Source organism: Argopecten irradians, chromosome 12 (assembly GCF_041381155.1).
Source record: "Argopecten irradians isolate NY chromosome 12, Ai_NY, whole genome shotgun sequence".
In the NCBI taxonomy this organism is placed as follows: Eukaryota; Metazoa; Mollusca; class Bivalvia; order Pectinida; family Pectinidae; genus Argopecten; species Argopecten irradians.
This window is the reverse complement of record NC_091145.1, coordinates 7,892,438-7,919,436: the sequence shown is the minus strand read 5'-3', so window position 1 is coordinate 7,919,436 and position 26,999 is coordinate 7,892,438. Positions and strand designations below refer to the sequence as shown.

At 34.5% G+C, this 26,999-nt stretch overlaps 1 protein-coding gene across 2 annotated transcripts; it reads left to right on the top strand.

The window, feature by feature from the left end:
* Positions 1-398: 398 nt before the first annotated feature.
* Positions 399-24,533, top strand: LOC138336693 (cysteine-rich venom protein pseudechetoxin-like). 2 transcript variants are annotated; one of them, XM_069286238.1, is made up of 9 exons: positions 399-525; positions 18,294-18,430; positions 18,725-18,943; positions 19,505-19,605; positions 20,959-21,047; positions 21,707-21,736; positions 22,091-22,192; positions 23,058-23,177; positions 23,804-24,533. In XM_069286238.1, the coding sequence occupies exons 1-9, from the start codon at positions 474-476 to the stop codon at positions 23,866-23,868; spliced, it is 915 nt and encodes a 304-aa protein (XP_069142339.1). In that variant the 5' UTR covers positions 399-473; the 3' UTR covers positions 23,869-24,533. The 2 variants fall into 2 exon arrangements, with proteins under 2 accessions (XP_069142339.1, XP_069142340.1); XM_069286239.1 differs by lacking the exon at positions 399-525 and adding an exon at positions 16,853-17,008.
* The last annotated feature ends 2,466 nt before the right edge of the window (positions 24,534-26,999 follow it).

Below are 26,999 nucleotides of genomic sequence, written 5' to 3'. Positions count from 1 at the left end.
AAAACTCTTCAAATTGTAATTATTTGCATCAAAGTTTGGCGACGTATACAAATATAGTATTCAATTGCCCTGTGAACCCATTGAATGACTATATAAACGAGATAAAGTCATAAATAGGTAAATTATCTCTTGAAGTGTTACCATATAAAGTCACATTTCGAAATCTAATCGCCAAAAGGCTGTAACATCCTGCCGCAGACACCATATTTGACTAGGAGAGATAGCACAATGCTATGGATGGAACACTATCCCTATCTTTCCAAGTGGAATCTTATCGTGATCGAGACCATATATAGAAGCCTAAATCCTCATTGATTACCGTATTGGAACAGTGTTATTCTATTCTCCCGAATATCTCCCATACAACACTTCTACGCATTATTGTGGTTTACAACCAAACCGGCAATTTAAGTTTTTCAGAGCCACGTCACAGCACTACGAAATAAACACCTATAGTGACACAAAACGTTAAGATGGCATTGATAAAATCAACAAAATTGGGCTATGAGATCTCCGAGTACATATGTAAGTAAACAATTATCAAAGTCATGCTTTACGTTTGCAGTTCACCATGACGGGTGCAAGATTACACTCGGGAATACCTCATAATTCTTCCACAAAAGGTCTAAAATATATTCGATATAAACATATACCCCTCGACATTTTAATTATAGGTTTTGAAAAAAACAACAACCAAAAACACGATATACATATATCTATATAACACCGATGTGAATTTTATAATAATTTAAAAATCATTGCAATGTTATAAGTTCATATAAATTTCAATTTACTTCTTACTCAGAGAATTATCTATAACAGTGAGAAACTGACGATAAATGTAAAAGTGTGTCGGTGCCTTAAAACCATCAGAACTAACTTAAAGGTTTTGAACTTACAAATTAGAAAAAAAAATAGACATAAGAAATGGCTGAAGATACACTAAATGCCCAATTTAGAACGGCCTCCCCGCCTGTATGTAATGTGTTGCACGTATGCATGTCTATATTTTGGGAGGATATGGTATGTTAGTTATATGTCTACAGATTCATAAGGAGTTCAGTGGAACAGTTTAGAATCCGTAGAGCTGAAAACAAGGTAAAAATGTGGTATTTTGAATATATTTCCATATTAACAGATATATACATATTATATATGAGAAATGAAAGTAAATAGGATAGTATGTATTCTTGAATCTCCAAGTCTGCCTGTCTGTGTGCCGTTGTAAATTATCTTTTTTATAACTAAATTGTGCACCAGACCTATTTGAAAAAAAATAATGTTGGGAACTACGCGTATAATGATACAGATGTGTGTGTAGATATTTTTTACAGCAATTTTATGATACTATTACAAAGGTTTGGTATAAAGGCCAACAACTCATTAGCATTCTGATCATTTTTGTTCATGCTTAGTCACTAGTAATATATCTGAATGTCAATTATAGTCCACATTAAACGTTTTCATCACAGTTGCCATGGAAGCATGGGGAAGATTCTGATTTGGGAAATCAAGACGTCCACCGATTTAGCTGCAAATTCTATATAGGGGTTTTAAATGATAGCATATACAATTATAACACGTGTTTGTTTTCAAAGCATCAAATGTCATTATCTTTGTCAACGGATAACAAAGAAAACGCCATAATGACCAGGAATGAAAATTTGCGTATAAATCATCGGTGGGCATATGTTGTTAATGGTTAAGGGATGACATTCCAAATTCATTGGTTCTACTTATGATATAGCAACACTCAATTCATATATGGTATCGCACCATGAGTAATGACGGTATTTAATTTAGCCACCGAGTTGTTGTTCAAATTGGATGATTTCCATAATTTAAAGAAATGATAACAAAATCAGAAGGTCTCATTTCGTTAAAGAAACAGGAATACTTCACTAAAAAAATATAGAAAATTACATCGTGAAAACCGAAGCTCAATATGATATCCCCCTCAAAAGTATTTGCCTCAGGTTACATTTGTAACAATGAACAATGAGGATCTGTTAAGGAAGTGATAGTTTTCCGCTAGATTTTATTTATATATAAATTATTGAAATTGTATTAATCTACTCCATTTTTTTCAATTTACCGAATTTCCCATTATACCTCATTTGATTTCCTCCCAATCTGTATATTTGGAAACATCGCTGTTTGTTAGATAATACGCGTTCGCCTGCAAGCGTAGATATCACTCTACGCAAAGAAGTTGTATCCCATCACTGTTCATGGTTTTATCAAGCCGATGGTCGATCTCTTTGAATAATACGGAAACTAGAATAATGGAAATATCATGCGGACGTCAGTAATGAATCCGACATTAAAATATAGACATACACATAACAGATTAATTACCGCCTACCTCAGGGAAGGTTGCACCCACTTTCACACATTCAGTAACAAGCTCGCATCTTTTGTCCATGTTTGATACTTCTGAACAAATACAAGCCGTTCCCTATCGCCAAATCAGTTGATACGTTGTTATAATAGCTTCGAGTCTAAACATATACGACAGCTGCTACCTCTCACTAAATAATTAATGATATTAACATCAATATATTGCTTGTCAAGTCTCATTAAATAATCACACATATATTGTAAGGTATTGAACGACATCATTACGGGGTAAAGGAACCTTTGACATTATGTACAATACCGCTCTTGGAGAACCGTTGTTTCTGCTGCGGGTGTTCTTATGAAAGATGTTATGATATATTATCATAAGCTCATTCATATGTGGATATGAAGGATAGTTAACCCCAAGGCTTGCCGAGGTTTTATGGCATGTTGTGATCCCGAACGTCAATCATTCTGTTTTACCTTCTTCTGCTAAGGAAGTCGAGATGAACGGCTGACCATTGACTCCGAAATTGTGCCTTACTATTGCCAGGATGAAATAAGATTTATGACATTTCAGTAAATAAGGTGAATTTATACTATAAAGAGATAACTAAACATAGATTATAATGAATCTATGGTTTTCGTTTTTTATATTTCACACACGATAAAATTATTAGTTTTTTTCTATAATAGCCGTAATGTTTTACTAGTTACCTAAGGTAAGGAACAGACTTAGACTTCGTCATATGTGCCGTTATTTCATACTCACGAGTCATGAAGGGCTTTAAAGGACTTTAAAATGATGTCGAATGCGCCATTCGCTCGGACCTCCTGGGGTCAATGAGTGCATTCGGAACTGCACATGAAAACTCTTTTGTGACTAAGATTATGAAGAATAGCGATCAGTCAATATCTTACCGTTTAACGTTAAAATCAGGATAGTATAGTCGATAAACGGCGTATTTGTCGATATTGTCGAAAGCTTGATACCGGGTGAAAATCAAAGTTTGTACGGTAAGTGTAGGACCTGGCTTCGACAAACTAGAAACATTAATGCTGACAGATCTTTGAATTTGGCTATGCTAATTTAACATGAAGCTACATGTATCTGTTGAGAAGCAAATTACATAACTTATACAACGGATTGATATATGCCGATACGGTCTTGTTCTGAATAAAATGAGATTTCATGACAATCAAGTGATTAAAACATTTTCTGTTCCTCTCCGTTAAACTGTGAATATTTAACGCTTAATATACATGTACATGTATGTGTTTTAAGGAAGATACATACTTAAATCAAGATATTCCAATTTTGCCGAGTAATCCTCTAGTATAAAACTACAGATACAGAAATATTTTCATTTCTCCATCGCCCCACCCCTGCTTTTTGTTCAATTTGTACAACCTAGTATATTTCATGAACATTGCGTATGTAGATGTCTACATGTACCATATTTATCCAACATAATCTTCGATAAGCACTTACACGTTCGGGAAAAAAACCTCCATTTTCTGTATACATGTACGATAAGACGTAACTCCTGTATTAGATGATACATGTATTTCCTGTTTTGAGAAAATGCATGGAAGTACTATGATTCAGTTGATCAAATACTATCAAATACTATCTTACGAAAAAGCACATGTAAGCTAGTGTCAACAACAGAATTATCTCTGTGATAAAGAAACTAAACATGTACATGTAAGCATAGACTAATTATTTTCCTGTCTATAGTAATCAGCTGAACGTAGATCGAGGATTCAGAATAAGATTTGTTTTCTTAGGCATACACTTACAGTACAGTACAGTACAGGTAATCTTGAGGATCCAAAAATCTGTTTTAGTTTACTTTTAAATATATATCTACATGCATTAGATATGCAGATATTCGTAAAAAGATAAAGACATACAGTTTGTATGATGACATTGATTGATGACATTTTTTGATCAGATAGTTTTCTTCCATACTTCACAGGGATATCCCGTGGTTGCTAGGGAAAATATATCTCTATCTTACACAGTGGGTGTAAGACAGCTCACACGCGCTAGACAATAACGTGACGTCATCAATACATGCGGCACACATTGTACATGACGTCATCAATTTTGACGCATAACGACGTTTCTGCGATAATGGCGCGATGTAAAGCTGGAAACCAAGTGGAATTTCATCATTTTTCTGCAATGCTATGCTCCGCAAGCCTCGGGTTGACCGGCAAAAATCTTTCACTCGGGTTGAGATATCCCTGTCCACTTCACAGACCCATGTAAGATTCTATTAATCAACTTCGATCGTTGTCACGTAGACGCTTTTCATGACTACAATTTTGACGCCAAATTCAAATTTATGCTTGAATATCTGCCTCATACGACTATTGAAGCTAAGATATCTTGATGATGGAAGGATAAGTTTTGGTAAAAAAAATCCCCGCTAAAACAATATAAGATCGTGGATTATCTAAAGGGTAATTGAAATGGAAACTTAACACAGCATTTTCCATAATCATTTTTCAGATATTATATCCAGGCAAATAATGGCTTATTTGTGCCATTTCTTAGCCTTGTATAACATCGAATCAGTGACATCGTGACATAAAATTAACAGTTATAATAATTTATATTATCAGACTCTTACATTTTATAATGTTGGATAAATAAGATGTACTTCATAAAAATACCGCTCGATTTTGGTCTTATTATGTAATTGTGAAAAAGTAATTTTTTAGGGGATAGGGGTATAGAAAGGCTAATTACTCAAAAAATGCGTCATTTTTTGTATTCTTTAGTCGTAACCAAAACAACTGTCTAATTATGTGGAAAAAAAAAAAATTAAACGACACAATTTTTTGAAATTAGGTATTTCAGTTGAAATTCAAATGCAAAAAATGGTCAAAAGGCATCATTTATACGCATTCGCGTAAAAAATCACAATTATAGTATTTTTAAGAGTGGAAACGACAGTGAGTTCATTGATAGCCATACAAACTTACATATAAAGGATTTAAAATGGTGTTGTTTGTAATATTTCAGTCAATTACAAAGCTTTGAAAATATATGTGAAAAATTGTATTTTGAGAAAAACAGACGGTAAATTAGGGTTATTGAGATTACAATATTTCCAAAACCACTCGGTCAAATTTCAAATAAAAGCCTGAATAAACAGTGTATTTAGCAATCTTTGAGTGAGCAAATTTAAAGAAAATTAAACGAGGGAAATATTTAAGGCCTAACTGTATGTTATTCACAACCAAAAATTACTAACATTTTGAGAACTACAATCTTTAAAATGCATAGATTTAGTTTTGAATATACAAATAAGAGCTGAAAACGATTTTTCGTAGTATTGCCAAAATTCAGAATAATAAGTTTTTTAGTGCATTGAAAATTCAGAATAATAAGTTCTTTTGTGCATTGAAATGACTATTCCAAAGTGTAGTCTACTATTCCATTCTACATTTTGCATTGCTATTAGTAATTTTAAAGTGATTTTTGCACGTATCTTTTCATCAAAACATACGAAAACCATAAAAACAAGAATTTTACTTTAATATTTTGTGTTCTACCTAACATTTGTAAGGTACACTATTATCTGTCAATTTGAATGATTTTTCACCGCTTAATTTATCAAACCTTATGATTTTCAATCAATTACTGAAGAAAAAATAACATGTCAAAATTCTGCCCTGTTACGGCACATGTAACTTTACACACAAGAAAATACCCAATAAACAGGTAAAACCACACTGAAAGGTGTTTTCATCAGGGAATGTGATTTCCCTTTAAATGAAGGCTACTACTTCACTGTTACCACAGATAGATCGGGTTATCGCTGTGATGGCCGACCGCGTAGCGCCATGAACTGGAGTAAACTACTCCAGTTTCTGTCCTGATTATAGATAACCGCTAAATATCAGTACAGAAAGGTGAAGAAATCTCATTGGTGCTAGTTATCGAACACTTAACCTTCAATTCACAAATAAAAACACACTCCCGTGTTTCCTAAGGCAGATGTAATTGGGGATCCAAAAAGAAAAGCTGTACTTCATCAAATAACTAACTAAGGTAAGTTTGAAACTCATTATGTTTAGTTTTAATAGCTAACTGTATAATCAAGCTATGTACAGTGCTACACAAAATGTGTCAGAAAGCTATATAATATAAAAAAGTTCTATATAGTTACTTTTATTCGCGGGGAATACATTTAGCTATGATCATTATGATAAACAATATTGAAAAACGTAATAACGTATTTAGGGTAATACTGTTAATTAAAATGTCTCTCCGCGAAAATAACTAACTATACGTGCATACTATTCTTAAATATGATTTAAATGTCTGCAATATCAAATTGTGTTTCAGTTACATTTGCCATCAAATTTACATACATTTACCCTAGTTGTAGATAAATTGTACTATATCGATTCAGTGTAACTCGTCGAAACCAGATGCTACCGATAACAACATATTTGGCCGATATAGTAATGGTTTCCGGCTGATACAGGTTCAAATTACTTTAAACTGTGAAGGGAAATGCCATTCAATAATGCCGGAATAGATGAGTATATACATTTGCCGGTTTTGACAAGTTATGCTCTCTTAATGATGCATTGCATCACATATTCTTGTTTGATAACGCAACTAGAACTACACGAAATTACAAAATGATATAAGGACAATGCCAACTATGTTTTCAAAATCTTTGTTTTGGGACAAAAAGGAAAGAATCACGTTTATAATTATATACTTGGATGTTATAACATAACCTGCCCTGATGAAGTATACATGTTTATATATGTTTGTCACAGGTTAAAGATATATTCCGAGATGGTGATGCAACAACTGGTGGCAGTATTTATATTGATGGTGACAATGGGTGAAGCATGCAGGAGACGGCCAGTAAGAGAGTTGATTCAAAGAGAAAACTGTCAGCCAAAAATGGTACTGGCTTTCGTTTGCGAAGGTCACTGTTCGGGTGAAAATGATAACGTTTGCCACGCGATGAGAACTGTGGAAAGGCGTGTCCGTTTGCAATGTTATAACCAAAATCACAATAACTGGATGACCCATCACGTGACGAAAACTGTCCCAACATCATGTTCTTGTCAACAGGAGTCAGGGTCTAGTCTGCACTCAAATAATCACTTGACCCATCGCCACCGGCGTCGTAGAAACAGAAATATGGGACTTCTTGAAAGATTACGCTCGAGAAGGATACGACCTAATATCAATGATGGACACAGGTGAATCATTTGACAGAGGCGAACTGTAATTCTACCTCGATAGATAGCACGCACGCACGCGCCCACTGACGATAGCAGAGGATAAGTGTGCTCTGTTATGAAGGAAAGGCCACAAGTCCTGTATCCGTCAAATGACAGATATGCGTATTACAGATGCCGAGTTGGTATCTGGCGTTTCATTTCATTTCCTTAACAAAATATTGTAATGTATATATATTATTATTGAAATCCGATATAAGAATGAGTTCAATGGCTATCCTTGTAAGGAACTGACGATGAGGTATGACAACTAATGACATATAATATTGTTTCAATTTTGAGGATATTAATTTCGTAATTCATTTGGAAATATAATATGGTATATATATCTAATATAAATATATAATACAGGATGAAAATTATTCTACTTATGAGAATAATAATTTTATTTCTTCCTATATTATCCTATAATGTTCTAAAATCATGATCATAATCGATTGGAAAAGTACTATGTTCTGAGTGCGATTTCAAATCTCAAGACTCTTTACTATGCTTTTATTTGCTTTGCGATTTTCCCTACCTCTATATAGCCGGCAGAAGTACTCAACTTAATACTGTAACGTTATCTCGACTCAAGTATCACTTTAACCTACATTCCAATGTATTGTATACAATATTGAGAAATCTCTTTATTTTATTTCTCATGACATGTATAAATATGATATACACTATATATATATATAATTCTTTACTATCAGGGATGATGAGAATCTCATTGCGATGATGCCAAACACTTAATAACTGGTCATATTCAAAACTGTATAGTTGTTACATATTGCGGTGATCTAACTTCGCGAACAATATTTGTTGTATTTAAAGCATCATTTACATGACATGATTTGAAATGTAAGAATATGAATTTGGAAAAAAATCACCGACTTATTAAAGCTCGGAGTTTAGCGAGATTAAAAACCCCGTGAATATACAACTATACAGTATCAATATTTAATTTCGGATTAGCATACAGTATTTATGGTTTCAATTTATCATTTTGGTATTAGAAAAAGTATGACGAGTAGTTATTTAAAATGTATATATACTTTTTGGATATTTGATAATAAAAAACTAAAACCTACTACATATTTATATTTTTTTTAAAGAAAATTACACGTGATCCTTGGAATGACTCTCTTTAAATGCCCAAGTCGCGGATATCGAAAAAATACGATTCGCCCAACTTATTTTCGCAACGCTTTAATTTCGCGTTTATGTCTTTTAAAACAATTTTCCACCAATATGATTTTGCGATATTATTCACATCTGTACCCATAATAGTATTATACTGGGTATACCCGCTTAATTGTTGTCGTGATATCTATAAGAGTAGCGTCTATCAGATTCATATGAAATTTCTATTGCTATCAATAGCTCAGTAAACATTGTAAACATATTGTGCTGACTCATTCTTAGTATATTGTGAACACTGTGTATGTGATATAGTATTCGGCAGATAGTATTTGTCAAAATATAAAATTCTTCAATTTACCCTAATAACACTTGACATCACAAGTACACGCATTAGGAAAATAACCGCTTACTGCAATTATTTACAATTTGTATCTTAACACGTTGCCCGGTGAGACCATAATGTGCCCGAGTCGGTGTGTGCTATTTGGATACTTTACCCAAATACTTCAGCGAGATCATACTATTAAGTGTTGAAAAAGTCTCTTTCATAAGGAGACACAAGGCGCGTTCACCGCATACACTCATTCGCACACATAACACATTTTTCAGCATTGCGTTTAACATTGCATCTACTAATATACCGCAGATCGTTTTGAATAACCTTTCTTAATTTATATTTCAGACTGTATCTTTATGAAACCTACGTGATTCTGATGTACATGAAAATGATATTCATATTTATGTAGACATTTGGAATAGCAATGGTAGATTGAATAGCGTAAAATGTTGGTTGTTTTGAAATTGTCGTTTTGCTTGTGGAACATTATGAAAGAAAGAGAATTCACACATTGAATCTTGTGTATATTATTGTGATCACCATACCACAGGTCAACCATGTACATGTCTCTTCATAAAATTACAATAGTACTCAGATGAAAGATTTCATAAATATTTCATGTTATACAGGAATGCAAAATACTCTTAAACTGTGAGTTCAGCGTTCATCCGTTTGTTCCGCTGATTAATTAGTATAATGTGTACATTGACCGCTACTGTCAGGAATCGAGTTGGCGAACAGAAAATTAATAATATCAACGTCCTATTTAGGAAAGATTCAATGGAGTTTAAAAATCCTCAATAATAAGTCTTTGATATAATATAAATCCTGTATGTTAATTAGCCTTGTTATCCGACATAAACAATTCGTTCTGCCTTATATATGTTGTAAAGCGTGGTAATAATGTTACATCGATGGTAGATATTAGGAAAAGGCGAAACTCAGACTGAGACTGAGACATAGAAGAGACACGGGCTGATCGATCGGGCTATATACTTATACCAGAGGCATGTTCAGAACACTCGTGTGTCAAGAAATTTACTGAAAGGAAGCGGGTGCTCGGACGCGCACTCGACATGGTGGTCTCCCGCGCATTTGTTTTAAAACTATTATTGAAATAAATATGTATTTAAAAAAAATCCCTATACAGGGCTCCGTTCATGTCCGTTCAGAAGCGTGCAACCGCTAACGCTCGCCCCCTGCTATAACCTTACAGCAGGCTGTTGGTTATTTGGCAGCAGCAATATTGTTTCTGTCGTTACCAAATAATCTTTCCCCCTGCCCCCATGGTACCATATGTCCGGAGGTACCTACCGTTTTATAGCAATTGAGGAGGTAGGATGGTGGTGATACCAGTAGTAAACTAATGGGGGTAGCATGGTCCAGTTCGCCCTCAGACATTTTAATCTCGGGGAACTTATCTCTCGTTTTACGTGGGTGACACTGGTGCGCTCGTTTCTTTGGCTACCAGTTTTCCATCTGGACTCTGATCATACTGCGGTCAAAATATTTTTTCGATTTAGAACGTTACAAATAACCAAATTGACACTTTTTTCAGTTTTTAGGTGAATTATGCATGTACATTTTAGTCAATGTAAAATACTCTTTGACCGCTTATATCTGGAAACGAGTCTGTGAACACAAAACTATGAATACCACCGTCTGATACCGGGAATACTCTATGGAATTGATAAATAATTGATGATTAGTTAATGCTATTATTAAAGTACATCCTGTGTGTTAATTAGCCTGATGTCTGACGTATACAATTCGCTCTGTTATTACCTATGCTACAATGCAGGCCTATCTTAGTATGTCAGTATACACTGTAGGTAAAATCATCTGCTGTCTATCAATTATATATATCATCGAAGCTAGCAGTCAATAAAGAAAATTCATAAAACCTAATATTACAGGTACATTATATACAAAAATTACAGAGATACCGAGACAATTGAAAGATCAACGCTTTATTTCCTTACTCCTACACGTTTTACAACGACTATCGCTTTCATCAAACCTAAAGCTTATCACCGCTTGTCGATATGAATCGATTGGCTATTGTCAACATCATATATACAACTAGTAAGAAGCAAGGCTTTGCGTATAGTGCTTGTGTGTGTTAGTGTATTATCCCTTAATGGTAGAGGGAACTATTGCCCATTTTATTTTATAGTGCATGGAAGCATAATGTCTGGAAAGAATTGAAAAAAAACATACCTCACCTGGTCACAATATACCTACAACGAACAATTTCCCCATTTCTGGACTTTTATTTATTTCCTTATTTAAAGATGCTCCACCGAGGAAAAACAAGTATTTTTCCTCTTTCAAAAACAGAAACAGACGATTTAGTATTTTTTCAGTTGCAAAAGTTACTTACTTTACACCATTACCACCTTTCAAGTTTGAGCTTCTAATTTTACTTTGAGATAAAAATGTTGAAAATAATTAATTGCATCCCGAAAAAATCTGTAGCATTATATCCTACTATGAATGAACTACTGATTTCGATGCACCAAAATTAAAATAAATAATTTTATATGACTTTGTGGTAATTAGCACAAATTATTGTTCAAATAATGAACATCGTTTATACTCTGTCGGCGGTGGAGCATCTTTAATAGATGCAAAAAATCAATGTACAATTTGACGTATGACGTAACAAAACCTAAAACACACTTCTCAGGAACGAAGCCCCACCTCAGATGAAACGTTAGGCAGTTTTAAAATAAATATTAGGAAGAAGTTATTAACGCAGAAAATAAAAGACATTTCTGAACATAGCATTATTTCGATTAGAATTGTCTTAAGCATCAATAGAAGAATATAGTAGAATATGATAGTATAATAGAATATAATAGAAATATACCTGGAACATTAAGCGGAGGCTAAACACTATAGTCTGTAAAAGTGGTAGGTTCTACTCCTGCTTAGCGCTCAGTACACAGGGAGTGGGACGATTGATTCGCCCGTGTCAGTATAATGTGACCGGGTTTGGTGTTTTCCTTGATATGATGTATTTGGCAGGATGCTTCAGTGATATATATAACATTATAAAAGGGGAAAAGTTCTTCTCTACAAGAAGACACAACACGAATATACCGCAGTCTCCCAAAACACACTCGCAGTTCATACACACATCACACTGCATACATGGGAAACCGTCTTTACATGACCTTGGCTGTCAACATCAGGTTAATGAATCAAACAAACAATTGTCATTGGGTGAAATACATGTAGTAATCAGTAGAACGGCACTCCTACTGGCATTTAAGAATAAGAATAGGTGTTCTAACAAGTCAATGTTCATTTAAGAAAGGGGGTATCTCTAATTGGTCTTAGACTTATATTCTTAACAAGTCCTCATATTATATTCGCCGTTACCTCAAATGTTTATAATACACATTTATTGCCTTTTACGAGTGGTGAATAAAGGTTTCTTCGTACAAGAAAATAATTACCCGAGAGCGATTTACAATTATTATCTTATATGGTTTATAGCCGGCGAACAAATATGTACATTGTATATACCAGTATATCAGTAAAATGCAATAAATTATTTACTACACTGAATATACACCAAATTATTAATATATAATACGGTTTTATGGGGCTTTCTTGAACGACGTAAAAATCTTCCGTCTATTTTTTGAGACTTGGACGGCTTAGTCATAATTCAAAATAGATTTTGGCCTTGAATTGAACACTACTCGTTCTGAAGAAGACTTTGAGTTCAAGAGCGCGGACAGGTTCAGAAGCATAATTGTCTATAAAACTGGCAGTTTGTGCTCCTGGTTTGCCCGATGTCATTGATATCTTTGGCGGCATGCATCAGTGAGATATAAAAAGGGCAAGTGACCCACCGTTACAAGGGGAAACAACAGAAATGTACCACAGCTTCCTACTGTCCTTAAATGGACATGGCTTTTTTTTGGATGCTACACATAATAAATCAAACAAAAGTGCTTTAATTGACGTAAGGCTGGACGGTGAAGCCAAGTCGCATTAGTTCCATATAGGGCGTCTTCACTTTTCACATTTCATAGCTGCAATATTGTAGCTCAAAAGACCTTAAGACAGATAATGTATTAAAACGTATGTATGCATATCTTACTTGTTTGATATCACTTACCTACTGAGCTGTATAAAATGTCAAATTCACAGCGAGACATTATTTTTTTCACACATAAATACAGCTGTATGATGGTCTTCTATGGGAAATTATACGGCAAGTCTACAAATTATGAATTTGACGTCTTATGAGTTGTAAAGTAGATATTAAGAATGGTTGTTATGTTTCTTTTGGACAAAAATAATATATAAACACATGCTTAAAATAATTGGAAACCTGCATAAAAGTAAAGAAAATTGTGCCCGGGGGATTTTCTGAGGCAGTGCTTCACTACAACATATACACTGTAGAGACCATTTCGTACCAGACCGAAAGGTATAGTAGGCCAGGTACGTATATTCTACACATATTTTTCAATATTTTTATCTTTCTTGTCATTGGTGGTGATGAAGAAGTGTTCTTGACGTTGCTCCACTAACAAACATCATAACGTCGATGCGGAGATATATAGATTGGGTGATCGGGTTGTGTAGTGGATAAGCCACTAGCCTTTCACCTAGCCGGCCTAGGTTCGATCCTCGGCACGGACGTGAAAAGGCTAGGGGTCACCTGCCCGATCACGTGGGATTTCACTGGGCACTCCGCTTTCCTCCCATACTAAGATCCCTCGCGCGCTTACATCCGGGTCATCGAGAGTGATTTGCATAAGTTATAACTTGTTTCGTACTTGATGTAAAATAACTAAAGTTTATATGTATTATTTATATATAGACATTAACGAGAAAATATTGGTAGACTATGAGTTTTTAAAGGCACACTCGACGTGATGTTCACATTGATTACATAATTTGTTTTAATCAACGAAAGTGATAAATTCCGCAAATAGAAAGTATGAGTTGTAATCTAACAGTGGGATTCCATTAAAAGTGTCGTGTAGTTTTCATTTTTGAAGAAAGTGCAGTTTTATAAGAAGTTATTGGCGATAAAACTGCTGGGATATCTCTAATGATAATATCTATGCATGGAATCAATTGATGAAGATGTAACTCTATCATATATGGATATGCAAGAGAGGGGTACTCTTTTTGAGCACAAAGCCTTGAGTATTACTAGACTTTTTGAGCCTCAGGTAAAGTTTCCATATCCTTCCTATCAGGTAGGGTATTGGAATGGTATCTGCTGCCCCTATTGTGACTATATGTAGAATCTTATTTTTGTTTGTTTGATTAATTAACATCCTATTAACAGCCCGGGTCATATATGTACGGCATCCAATGTGTGCGGTATGTAGTCTGTATGGAGTGTGTGGTGAGTGTTTTGGGCGACTACGGTATATTCATCGTACATTGTATGTCTTCGTGATTAGAGGAACTCTTACCATTTTTATAGTGATATATCACTGAAGCATGCCGCCTAAGACACCTAGCAACGTACCCTACCCTGTCACATTATACTGTCAACCAGTCGTTTCACACCCTTAATGATGAGCGCTTAGCAGGAGCAGAAACTACCACATTTATGGACTCTGGTGTGCCTCATCCAGGGAACAAACCCAGAGCGTACATCACAGGGGGTAAGTGCTCAACCGACGGCCAAAAGTGAGATGGTGTTAAGGTAGTCGTTAGGAAGAAAGAAAATATCCTAAATTTTGTCGCCTTTGACGACCATGCAATAATGGCAACAGGTACGATTTTAAAGCCCTACATGCAGGGCTCTCTATTTTCTTTATTCTTAACTTTTGACCCCACCTCACCTTTGTTAACATAACCCATAGCCACCGGTGAATATCAGCATGTGTCGCGATATACACTACGTCATGTTGTTTTAATACATACTGTACACTCCTGCAAAATACTCATCTTTACAAGAGGTCGCGTATCACCACAGCTTTATTCCATAATAGTTCATAAATGTGCGTGCGATATACTTTATCACAATCTACCAAAACAAGGAAATGAGAAATTATAAAACGTAGTTATTATACCGATGTTAAAGTATCTGTCGCTATTCCTAGAATTGCATCACCAGAAAACAATTATTTGCTTTTCGGCCTCGAGGAAATAACAAGGCTACCCCAGACGTGTTCCTCCACATCAACGTATATCGTCATTATCAAAGCGCACAAATATAGGGCATTCACCTAATATATACAGAAAAATTTGTGAAGTTGCGTGAAATGGTTGTGAAGTTGTAGCATGGAATGGAAATAATCATTTATGTTTTAATGCAGGTTTTGTTAACAGATAACATTTTCAAAAATGAAAAGTCGATAGCTAAAGACACGATTAAAGCACTTTTACCGAAATTCATTTTAATATTCCCCGCGTCTTAATTACTTTACAATGATATTAAACCATGGACATAATGTTTAACCTTTCAAAAGTCATACTTACCGGTTTTTGTTGAACACCCCCGCCCCCTCCAAAAAAAAAAAAAAAAAAAAAAAGATTTATCGAAGAAGGTTTATTTTGAAATCGATCACATTCTACGATAGACATTAAGTTTACAAATACTCGAGATGAAGTGAGTGATATACTTCAATCTATGATGTATCAATGTCTAATAAACCATATTGATAGTTACACATGGTCGGATAACGCCGATAAGCGCGCACAAATACTCCAAAACAGAACATCTCTTAAATCGACGAAACCGGAAGAAGAATACCCATTACATAAAGTTACAATATCTGGCAAAAAATGGCTTGTTACGCAAATTGGAAATTAAACAAAGAATCATGTAAGGGAAGGAAATGTCAAACAATGACAAAAGAGTAAGACAGTTGCATGGAAGATAGTAAAGGCGTAATCTTTTATATAGCCTTTCTTGAAAGTTGAGATGATACAAAAGTTGCTACCCCCTTGCTGTTAGATAATAAAACAACAAAATGCTAATAAACGTGGGGTTACCCGACCGACCCAAATTTTCCCCACTTTTGTACAAAACCCCCCCCCCCCCCAAAAGTCGGGATTTCGATCTCAGACTCCAGTTCCGACCATTTCTTTAGAATGAAAGACAAACAAAAAAGCCAATCACGACCCACTGATCTTTTTTTTTGCGAATATAACCCTAAACAGGCGTATTTATGGCCTAAGTAATCGCTTTGTTGATTCATTATCAACGAGTTGTATCCGTGTGATTTGTTTGTTTGCTTGATTTATTAACGTCCTATCAACAGCTATAGTCATGTAAGAACGGACTCCCATGTATGCGGTGTGTAGCATGTATGTTGTGCGAGGTGTATCCACGTGATGTATACTTTAAGCAATTAAGTGATTACATTAAAAACTTTATAGCTTTTACCATGCTATATTTCACTCTCATTATTCAAACATTGATTCCATCTGTGTAGCACATAGCGAACAATCCCCTGACAGTTTAATGTTCTTATTAAAATATTTTGTTGATATTGTAATTGATAGTGTCAGAGATGATACAGATAAATTATCGCAGAAAAAATATCTATAATAGAAAATTGTCATTATTGATCAAATAGAAGCTAATTGAAATTAGTTTCGAGATGTCACCTTATTCGATTTTAACACTTTTATACTGAGCTTTTACACAAGGGATATATAAACATGTGATTTGTCGTCGACTTTCATCTCGACACGCTAATTGGGCATCAATGCTGTCTATAGAATTGGCGACCATTTGTGCCTGTAGTGACTTGTATGCTCAGGCAGACCTATCCACCCACGTAATAATACCGCTATCTCCAGTATAAATGGCACGTCACAAAGCTGTGTCTTGGAAATCGTGTCATTCATGCCGAGGATATTTGATGATATTCTCGTTATTTTAACACAGGGATTAAACCAAAATGAGCGTGATTCGCGCAGGTAAGATATAAAAGATACTTTTTTCAAGCTTTAAATTTAACGATATAAGTGATATGATATTGCTCATAAATAGTGTTTATGTTTATATCGAATTGTGACATGTGATAAATATCAAAACTGTAGCGATGGGTTGTAACTTAAATGTATTAAAGCATTAAAAACCTGCTATATGCGATATCAACATCTACTTATCGAGGGAAATAAATATTTTTTATTATGCATGATTCTGAAATATTGAACTGCATTTGATCAACATCTTTCATGAGGATTATATATTCCTCCAAGAAAACAATTATATTAAAATGAAATTAAAACCACAGAATTAATTTAAGCAGCATTTAAGTAGATGATATCAGACGTCAAGAGTTATTCAATATCGAACACTCCTTATATTTTTTTATATTTTATAATTCATTATAGTTTTAACCTAATTAGTAACAAATGCTGGATAAGGGATGTTTTAAAGCATACGTCTAAATTTAAGCAAAGGACAATGATCAGTTTTATACACTCTTGATGTGCAGTTAGAGTAATTAATTGCCTGGGGTCAAGGTCTTCAAAACGTGGTTATGCTAATCACAATTTTACTCCATTTTAAAATCAAGACTGATCTCTACACGATGACCTATTTTTGAGAATCCATTCCATATTTAGTTCAAACGTCCGGCAAAAAAGAAATGCAACCACGGTCACTTTTATTTGTACGTGAATGCATGATATTTATATTCTTAATTGCGGTATAACACATCTTGGACGACTTCCAGTGTCAATTTCAGTATCACGTAGGCCTATCCTAAAGATTTGTTAAACGACCATATACCGTATGTTATTCTACAGATTCATTGATTGATTATCTACTTGCCTCGCCAATACTTTCTTCTGCTCACAGAAACATGCGGCGGTACCTGAGGACGTTGTGTTGTAAACCAATCCCATGTCTTACTTGATATACTCTTAAATCTTCTGTCGGCGGGGGTGCAAATATATTAATCCCATAATTCTGAATTTGTTCATTGCGTGGTCATAATTATCCTGTTTTAGAATCAACGAAGTCCTTGATTTTATAAATTGTATTTTCTATTTTCGTAAATATGTCAATTGAATGTCACTATAAAGAGTTTGATCTTCATCATTCGGTTTGTAGGTTTAACGACCTATACTTGATGGGAACTTTTGGCTCTTTAATTTTATCTATGTATCTTTAAAATGTCAAAATATTATACGCAGTTCACCTACAGGTGCTTAACTGCTGTCGTTATATCATGTTTGATTCATTTTTTTTCAGTTTACATACTCACGAGTTTAGCATATGATGGCCTTGATGCAATGGATATTGATAGAATTTTGCAAACGCACAATGACTTCAGAAGAAATTTCGCAAATGGGTTTTACGGCTCGTTTGCAGCAAATATGAAAAAAATGGTAAGTGTTTTCTGTCATCTTAAGAACTTGTTACATATACTTTGTAAGTAACAAGACAAGTTAAACAGAGTATGATAATTATAACACTGTGATTTTTTTTGTTTAAGTAAAAAGCGTTTTATTAACAGCCAGGTTCGTGTAAGGACGGCCTTCCATGTATGGGCTGTGTATTATGTATCAAGTGCGTGGTGCGTGTTTTGGGAGAAAAGTCTGAAAGCTGACCAAGCGAAAATATATGTATGAGGGGTTTTGTAATATCGATGATTTGTTAATTTTATTCAATGTTTATTTAAGGAATGGTCCAGTGATCTACAACTCCAAGCTCTTATCTCGCTTGATTGTGCATTAGCTGTAACGCCACCAAGTGATTCCTTTAATACACATACAAACATTGGTATAAGCTCTAATGGAAATATAACCGATATCATACGATCGTGGATATCGGAAAGTCGATATTTCATCCCACAGATCGAGAGTTGCATTAACATTCAACACTGCAAGAAGTTTTTGACGGTGAGAATAATGTTATTTTATTTATCTATTAATTATTAGCGATATACAGATTTTATTTTCCTTTGGTGCCATCAAATATTTTGATGTACAAAATGTCAATATAAGAATAGAATATAATACATACATGCAATTATCAATGGAAAGTTTATCACATTGAGTAATCACTTGTCCATACTAACCGTGAAATCCACTCAGGCTTAGCCTCTAGATTGCATATTTAAAAACTAAAGTAAAGGTCAGAGAAATTGATGCGTAAATTCACACCTTTTTCTGGCTACACGAGAGAAACTAATTTTGCATGTCATACTTTATCTGAATAGGTCTGCAATTCGATTCAAGTAGAACGAATCTAATTTATGGTCAAACTAAACAACATCCACTGGTTTCGAAACGCTGTGAAGTGGATGATCTTTCGGAGAAGTTATCACGCTCATGTAATATTTATGTTTAACAATCATAAAAAGTCAAATGTGTCAGAATCAGAGAGTTGTAAATTTTAAGGACATATTTTTGTTCCATTTTTAGCATTATATGTTCATATGTTTTGTCTCTTTTTTTTAGATGTTACATGCTCGACACAGAACCGTGGGGTGTGCCTTTACGGACCGTTGTCGCTTTAGAAATACTCACATTAACTTGCTGGTTTGCAAATATGGTGGCAGGTTTGTAATTTTGAGACATTAAGAATCTTTCAGATCATCGATCAATACATGACAAACTTCTAGTTCAGATAATTTAAGGTTTTATTTCATAATTATGTTATCATTTTATGATGCCTCAACTGAGGCATTGGAGTCTAACCAAGACAAATCATATTGTTAACCATTGTTAATCCAAGCGACAGGAAAAAATGTATGACTGCCAGCGATTTAAATTCGAATACAATTACGCAGTTAAAATATACTAATTAAAATCAAATTGACAATGGCAACGAGGTTATAGAATGCTTTAGAATCGGTAAAAATAGAATTGGGTCTTCGCTCTCCATGGGGATGCTGACAAGAGAAAATTCTTAAATTCTCAGTATAATTATTAAAATTAAAAACATAATTATTCGCATCCTTCATATATGGTTTCCGTAAAAAGAAATAAATATTATTATATCGACTACTCTTGAATGGTATGTATAACACGTTAATGCTTCATGTCCTATTAACAGCTAAGGTCATTACAGACAGCTTTCCCGTGTGCAATCAGTTCTTAATGTGCGAATCCCCGTATTTTTGGGAGACTGCGGTATTATCGTGTTGTGTTTCCTTGCGATAGTGATCGTAAGTCTTGCTCCTTTTGATAGTACTAAAGTGTTAAAATATATCATAAGAAACATGAACAGTGCAATACAGTCATATTATCCAGACAACATGTTAACCAGTCGTCCCAATCCATTTATGCTTTGTGCCCAGCAAGAGCAAACCTGCAACTTCTACAGAATAAAATGTGTCTTGATCAGGGGATAAAACCCAGATTTAGCCTCACAACGGACACTGTAAACCAATTTTTAATTGCAATGTAAGGCTCGCATCTGCAATTTGAGATATGTTCATAAGCTGCTATTAGGTATTGTTAAAATGACATTTTATTTTTCAATATAAACATCCTTAGAATTAACAAGAATTGATAAATTTGAATAAAATGTTACACATTATCCGCCATCAAAAATGACTCTTTCGTAAAAATGTGTATATCATTTCATTGGTCTACCATGTCAATCAAAGGCAACTAAATATTATTCGGTTTTAAAATAAATATTATAATGTCATTTGTCATCTTTCAAAATCCCTTTTCAGCAGTGTCCATGGTACAGTAACTTGATAATATCTATTTTTTTTATAAAAAAATACAGTTTTTATTATGTTTCCTTGGTAACGGATATAGCAACTTGTGATATGTAAAATTATAATAGACGGTGATGCGCTATGACAATTGCTCAAGTGTGAAAAGAGTTATTGGCCATTTCTTAAAACTTATATAAAGTGACTCAGTTGATTTATCATACAATATTGAATCTGTTGTAGCGCGGATGCTATCGTGCCTTTCTATAAATCTGGACCTCCGTGCACCAAGTGTGATGGCGACGCGTCATTCTGTGACCGGGGTCTATGTGGTAAGTTGTATGAGTAGGTGTACATATGAAATTCAGATTGACTTTTAAATGTTTTGATAAAACTAAATATTCTGCTATTGAACTCAGATTTTCCAATGTTTAAATCAATCAATCGATCGGAAAATCAATTTTGTTATGAAATCAAATACATAGTAATGTATTTTTGGAATGCATGATGAACTTATGTGCTAATATTCCTTGGCTAGTAAAACAGAATGGGCGTAAAGAGCTGGCTTGTTAGCTTATACGTACGGAGACCGATCAGGGATCGAATATGTGATTGAGTTCGACAACTATGTTTGCAAACATCAAAGCATAATAAGGGTCTCCTTCCTCCGTTGTTATTCTAAGAATTATATTAAAAGCGTGCGATTTTACTCCCGTCAATGTAACAGCTACAAACGTCAGAAAAAACTCCATACATGACTATTATGAGTTCACATACATTTATTACTTTGTTAGGGGTAGATCAGCGTCTGAGGTCCATAATAACTGACTAGCAACATTATTAGATATGTCATTTTTGTCTGTTAATAGGATATTGATATAATCAACCAACTTACTAATCAATTAAGTAACCAATTAAACATTGTTTGGTGATCACAATATAAATGAATCGTAATATTCTGTTCTAATTATGATGTACATATATCTTGCAGTTCCATGCACACTAAGTGATTCGCAATGTGGTAAGTACATTTTTTTGGATCAAATGGATTATTTAATGATTTTCTTTTCTTTTATTCTGTCCTAACATCGATTTTACTCTATGTACTTTGGTTTTGGTTCATCCATTGACAGATAAAATAACGTTTGTTCGATCCTTCAATTAATCGTTCTGTTCAGAAAATATCAACTATACAAACTTCTTATAAAACGGTATTAATAAAATTAACATTAAATATGAGAAGTCAATTTTGCTAATTTGTACACCGTTATCTGAATATTCTAATTTCATAGCGCAAATTTCTCTATTCTTCCTGTCCTGTATCACAACACTGATAGTACAATGTAATGGCATTGACATTTTATCTTTGTTATAGACTGCCGAAAGACGTGCAATAAACACAACATTGGAGTCGGAACACTAAACAACAGGACGTGTTCATGTTCTTGTTCATACGGATTAGGACCAAATTGCGACGGTATGTATCTGAAACGGCTTACTATACATCTAAAAAATTTATCCGTCGAGATATGTTTCTAGCTAAAGTTTCAGTTACATTGTATCATGTTTTACTTCTGTGGCGAAAATTTTAAAAGATATCTTCCCTTTGCGGAGTGATTGTTCCTTTTGTAGAAACTCGAACCAGGTCACTATGATTAAAATACACATCCTTACACTGTCTCCTTTTCTGTATTTTAACCAGATTGCAAGTCTTCTGTCAAAGATAATTAATTCTTATTTGGTTTTTTTACTTATTTTTCTTCATACTTATTTGGTTTTTTTACTTATTTTTCTTCATACAGAGATTGAACGATGTTTCAATTCTGTTAAAGGCGGTATGAACGCAATTGGGGAGACATATTCTACAAAGCGCGTTAGCGCTACATGTAGAATATGTCAGTAACCAATTGACAATGTGTTTTCAAGCAAATATAGGATCTTACACGAGTGATACATATGAAATGAACACAAATTTAAGATAGTTTTTTATCACATAACTACAAATACCTTCTTAATTAAGACATTACGTCAAAATGAATTCCGAATATCCAGCAGAGGCCGCCACTTTGGCCCGCGGTACTCGTTATCTTGAATTCATGCCATTTTTTCTGACGTATTTTTTTCTGTCTGACGTCACAATGAATTTTCAGCCAATGAAAATCGATCTAAGTCATATAACACTAGTGACATATGAAATATTACACGGGCGAAATCACTGGATATCAGGCGAATTATGATAAATACTCTTTCACACCCCAATGAAGTTAAAAATTAGTGACATTAATACTTAAATAAAGCAAGTTAAAGTAATACAATAGGAAGAGTGTATCCATGTTTTGCAGAAGACTGTGTGAACCCAGAAATGTATGTTGACTGGGACATATGCTCTGAAATCACAGAGGAAGATTGCCAATTTGACAGGGAGATACTCAGCGAAATGTGCCCGGTGCAATGTGCTTGCAGTAAGTATACTGACAAAAGAAAGAGTGTATAAGTATCGATAGTAATACAAAGTCACAATACACGTTATATATATTAGTATTGACAAAGCTTTAGAATATCCTAAGATATATCTAGATATTTAAAAAGGAGCCCTAGTAGCAAACAGGTTCATTACAGCAAGCCCTTCCTGCCCAGGTGGTGAGTTTCATTCTCATGTGGGGCAGATACCAGGTATCAACCTAGGAGGTCGGTGGTCTGTCTCCGGATATTTCTTCAATTTCTTACCCTGACATTTCCTTTCACGACATCAAATGAAAGAAACAAAAAAAAAAAATGTAATCAAAAGTACAAGTCATGAATTGAATTGAATTCATTACTCCAATTCCAAAACCTTGATTTTCCAATTGGTTTCTAGATAAGGAGCACAAGAGTGATCGGCTTTTACCTAGCCGGTCGGGGTTTGATCCCCGGCATGGACGTGAAAAGGTCAGGGGTCACCTGCACGATTACGTGGGTTTTCTCCGGGCACTCCGGTTTCCTCCCACACTAAGAACACTAAAGTTTATATTCATATAAGGATCACATCAATGCCATTAAAATCATCATTAACACGTAATTATGACGTTTTTATGTTTCCTTTTAATAGGGCGCCACCCTAACGCAGTTGTGATGCAAAGCAATTCTGATCCTTCAACACCAAATGAAGTTTAATGCTCTGCGGAAGGTTGACTAGTTCCAATTGGAGTAAAATTAAAAAAGGCGGGGAAGATTGTTACTTATGTAGTGGAGAAAACAAAACAGTGAATTGAGGGGAAAAGAGACAACGTTTGCTTTTGACCTCTCTTGGGTAGCCAAGGATTTTAAAGCATGTTTACACGAGCAAGGAAACTGTGATAACGAAAGACTTTACTAACTTAAGCTTTTTATTTCGTCTCATATCATATGTAAGGAATCTGATGTTTCTGTATATAAATGTAGTGTATGGAGTTTGTTTCAGGGAAAATATCACCGAACTTAACATCTTATCTGGTTCCAACATATATATTCAGATGAAATCGGACGATATGTTCCATTGTGCATTTGTTTTTTGGGTTTATATTTCGAACTGGTATATAAACAGGAGACGTGTCATATGACATACGAATATTTTTTGGAGCTACTTGGTTTAGGATATACAATGTGGTAATACAATGTACTATCATTACTGTCAGGATGTTTCAATGTAAGTGGTCACAATACTGAAACTGTAACTAAGTTAAGACGGGGAAACGCTTTAAGTATTATTTTATCGAAAAGTTAAATTATATGTTATCTTGTCGTTCATTTGGATGTGATATCAACCATTTTCATTGATTTAATAAAGTTAATAAAATGCTTCAGCGCTTTTTGTGATATGATTTACAGCCAAACATGTAGAACGTTGTCATCAACAATAACTGGCTGCCTACACCAGGTCAATCAAATTATGGTTGATTAATTAACATCCTATTGACGGCTAGGCTTAAGTAAGGACGAACTCCCATGTATGTGGTATGTTGCGTGTATGTATGCGAGGTGCATGTTTTGGGAGACGGTGGTATATTCGAGTATTGTCTTCTGGTATAGTGGAACTGTTGCCCTTTTCATAGTGCTATATCACTGAAGCATGCCTCCAAGCAACACATCCTACCCGAGATTGATATTTTTACCTTATAGAATTAAATACAATCTCTACCACATACATGATGTATTTTCCACTTTTGGTTCATTGTATAAAATATGATTGGTGTTGGGTAAATAGATCGATATATTTATCAATGAAATGGGGTTAGGCCGATCTTTTGGTCAAGTCATCAATATAATCGAATAACGTCATACTGATGTCTTCATGATCAGATCGTTTCTTGCAGAACAAACTATCGTGTGACTGAAAATTGTCCATTAATGAGTGTTAAAAGTATGCCGCACGGGGGCCCTTTTAGTGATGTTGGTAGATCCAACGCACCAAGGCCGAGCTTAAACCTGTTTTGAAACTTATGTGGAGGAAAGTAAACATTTCTGTAGATTTATTACTCAAATATCTGTAATTTCTTAATTCAAAACAAGACGTAGCTATACATCGTTTTTGATTGATTAAATGAACGTCATAGCAGCCAGGGTCATCTTAGGACGGTCTACCATGTATTTGGTATATTGCGTGTATGCAGTGTCTACTGCAGGTTTTGAGAGACTGTAGTATGGGTATGTTCGTGTTGTATCTTGTAATAGAGGAACTCGTGACATTTTCATAGCGCTATCTCACTGAAAAAATAACGCAAAAGACAACAAACAAGCATGCCCAACACTAGCTGCAATGACGTAGTTCTTACCGACGGACGGGCGATTTCAGACAGACGGCCGTCATCAGAGCTACGTTTAATTCCCATTGACCGTAGTGTTGGAAAACCTCAAATTTTGGAGATAATACAAATAAAGTTTGTCAGGTAACTTTTTTTAATTAATATAAGCAATATTGAACATTTTAATATAAACTGTGTATTCATTTACCCAACTTCATGTCTAAATTATGTTTGTGAGCACATTTCAATTGCTCTCAACTCCGACACGGCTCACTTCACTTGACCTTCATGATACTTCTCGTTAGAAAATCACGCGCTCCAAATATAACTTTACCAAATAAAATCTAAACATTTTTACTTATGCATTGGTTGTCATATTTTTAATATGCATTAGTGTATAACATACATTTTAGCATAGCCAATAATATACGTTAGCGCACCATGATAGATATGATAGAACAACCTATGTATATTACACACCAATGCATGTCAAAATATGACAACCAATGCTAATTTATATACATTTATATAGTCACGCCCGTGATAAAAAGGGGTGAAAAATAAAGTATGAAAATAAAAGTTATACGTAACCATTTGGTGGAACAGGCTATGATTTGGCGGGAAAGAGTTGATTTTTTGTAACTTCACGGTGTGTTGCCACCGACAACCGACTAAACAATAACAGCAGATGATACAACGATAAGTACAACATTTCAATCAATTTCAAATATTTCCATAAGAATATTTTTCCATATTGATCAATTTTTAGAATGTATTAAATTTTTTAGTGAATTATCATACTAACGGAAATCCCAGTCATTTCTTGACTTTTTAAACTCGGATTGTGGTATTAGTAACCCAGAGCCTAATGCCAATATTAATACTGGAAACATATTATACATTGAGCTTATTAGCAACATACAGGTACAGTTGTAATATGAATATCAAGATAAGACTATAATGCCACAGTATTGGAAGCCGAGCGGAGGAACGGTATGATTCTTTCTAACAGCACCCTGTCTCATTATACTGACAACGTTTTGCTGAGTGCTAAGCAGGATATAATCGACTAACATATTGCACCATTTTTATATCTCATAGACTTTTGTATGTCTTGCCAGAAACCTATTTAAATTTTTCACTCTTTTGGGGTAAGACAGCAGATTATCTTACCTCGGACAGGAATATCAGCAATTCAAACCGGTGTGTGATTTCTATTTCAACCTAAAGTAATAACAAGTTAACTGCGCTTTTTAGCGTGTTCATATTCTCGGTTAAATTTTAACCTTTTTTTCCACAAATATGACTGGTTTTACTATAAAAGATGCAAACAACGGAATTTGTTATGAAAATATGTTCATATTCTAAGAGATTTGATTAGAAAGTACTAGTGGTCACATTGTACCATTTATGTCTTGTTTAACAGAGTCCGCGCCAGGTGTACAAAAAGAACTTACACAATTTCTAAGAACGACGATATAGATTATAAGACTCTTTCATATGTGGATATGAAGGATAGGGATA

Coding starts and splice junctions, on each gene's coding strand:
- LOC138336693 (XM_069286238.1), top strand. CDS start 474: ATGGCATTGATAAAATCAACAAAATTGGGCTATGAGATCTCCGAGTAC. Junction 18,944..19,504: donor ACTGCAAGAAGTTTTTGACG/GTGAGAATAATG, acceptor TCTTTTTTTTAG/ATGTTACATGCTCGACACAG. Junction 22,193..23,057: donor ATTAGGACCAAATTGCGACG/GTATGTATCTGA, acceptor CATGTTTTGCAG/AAGACTGTGTGAACCCAGAA.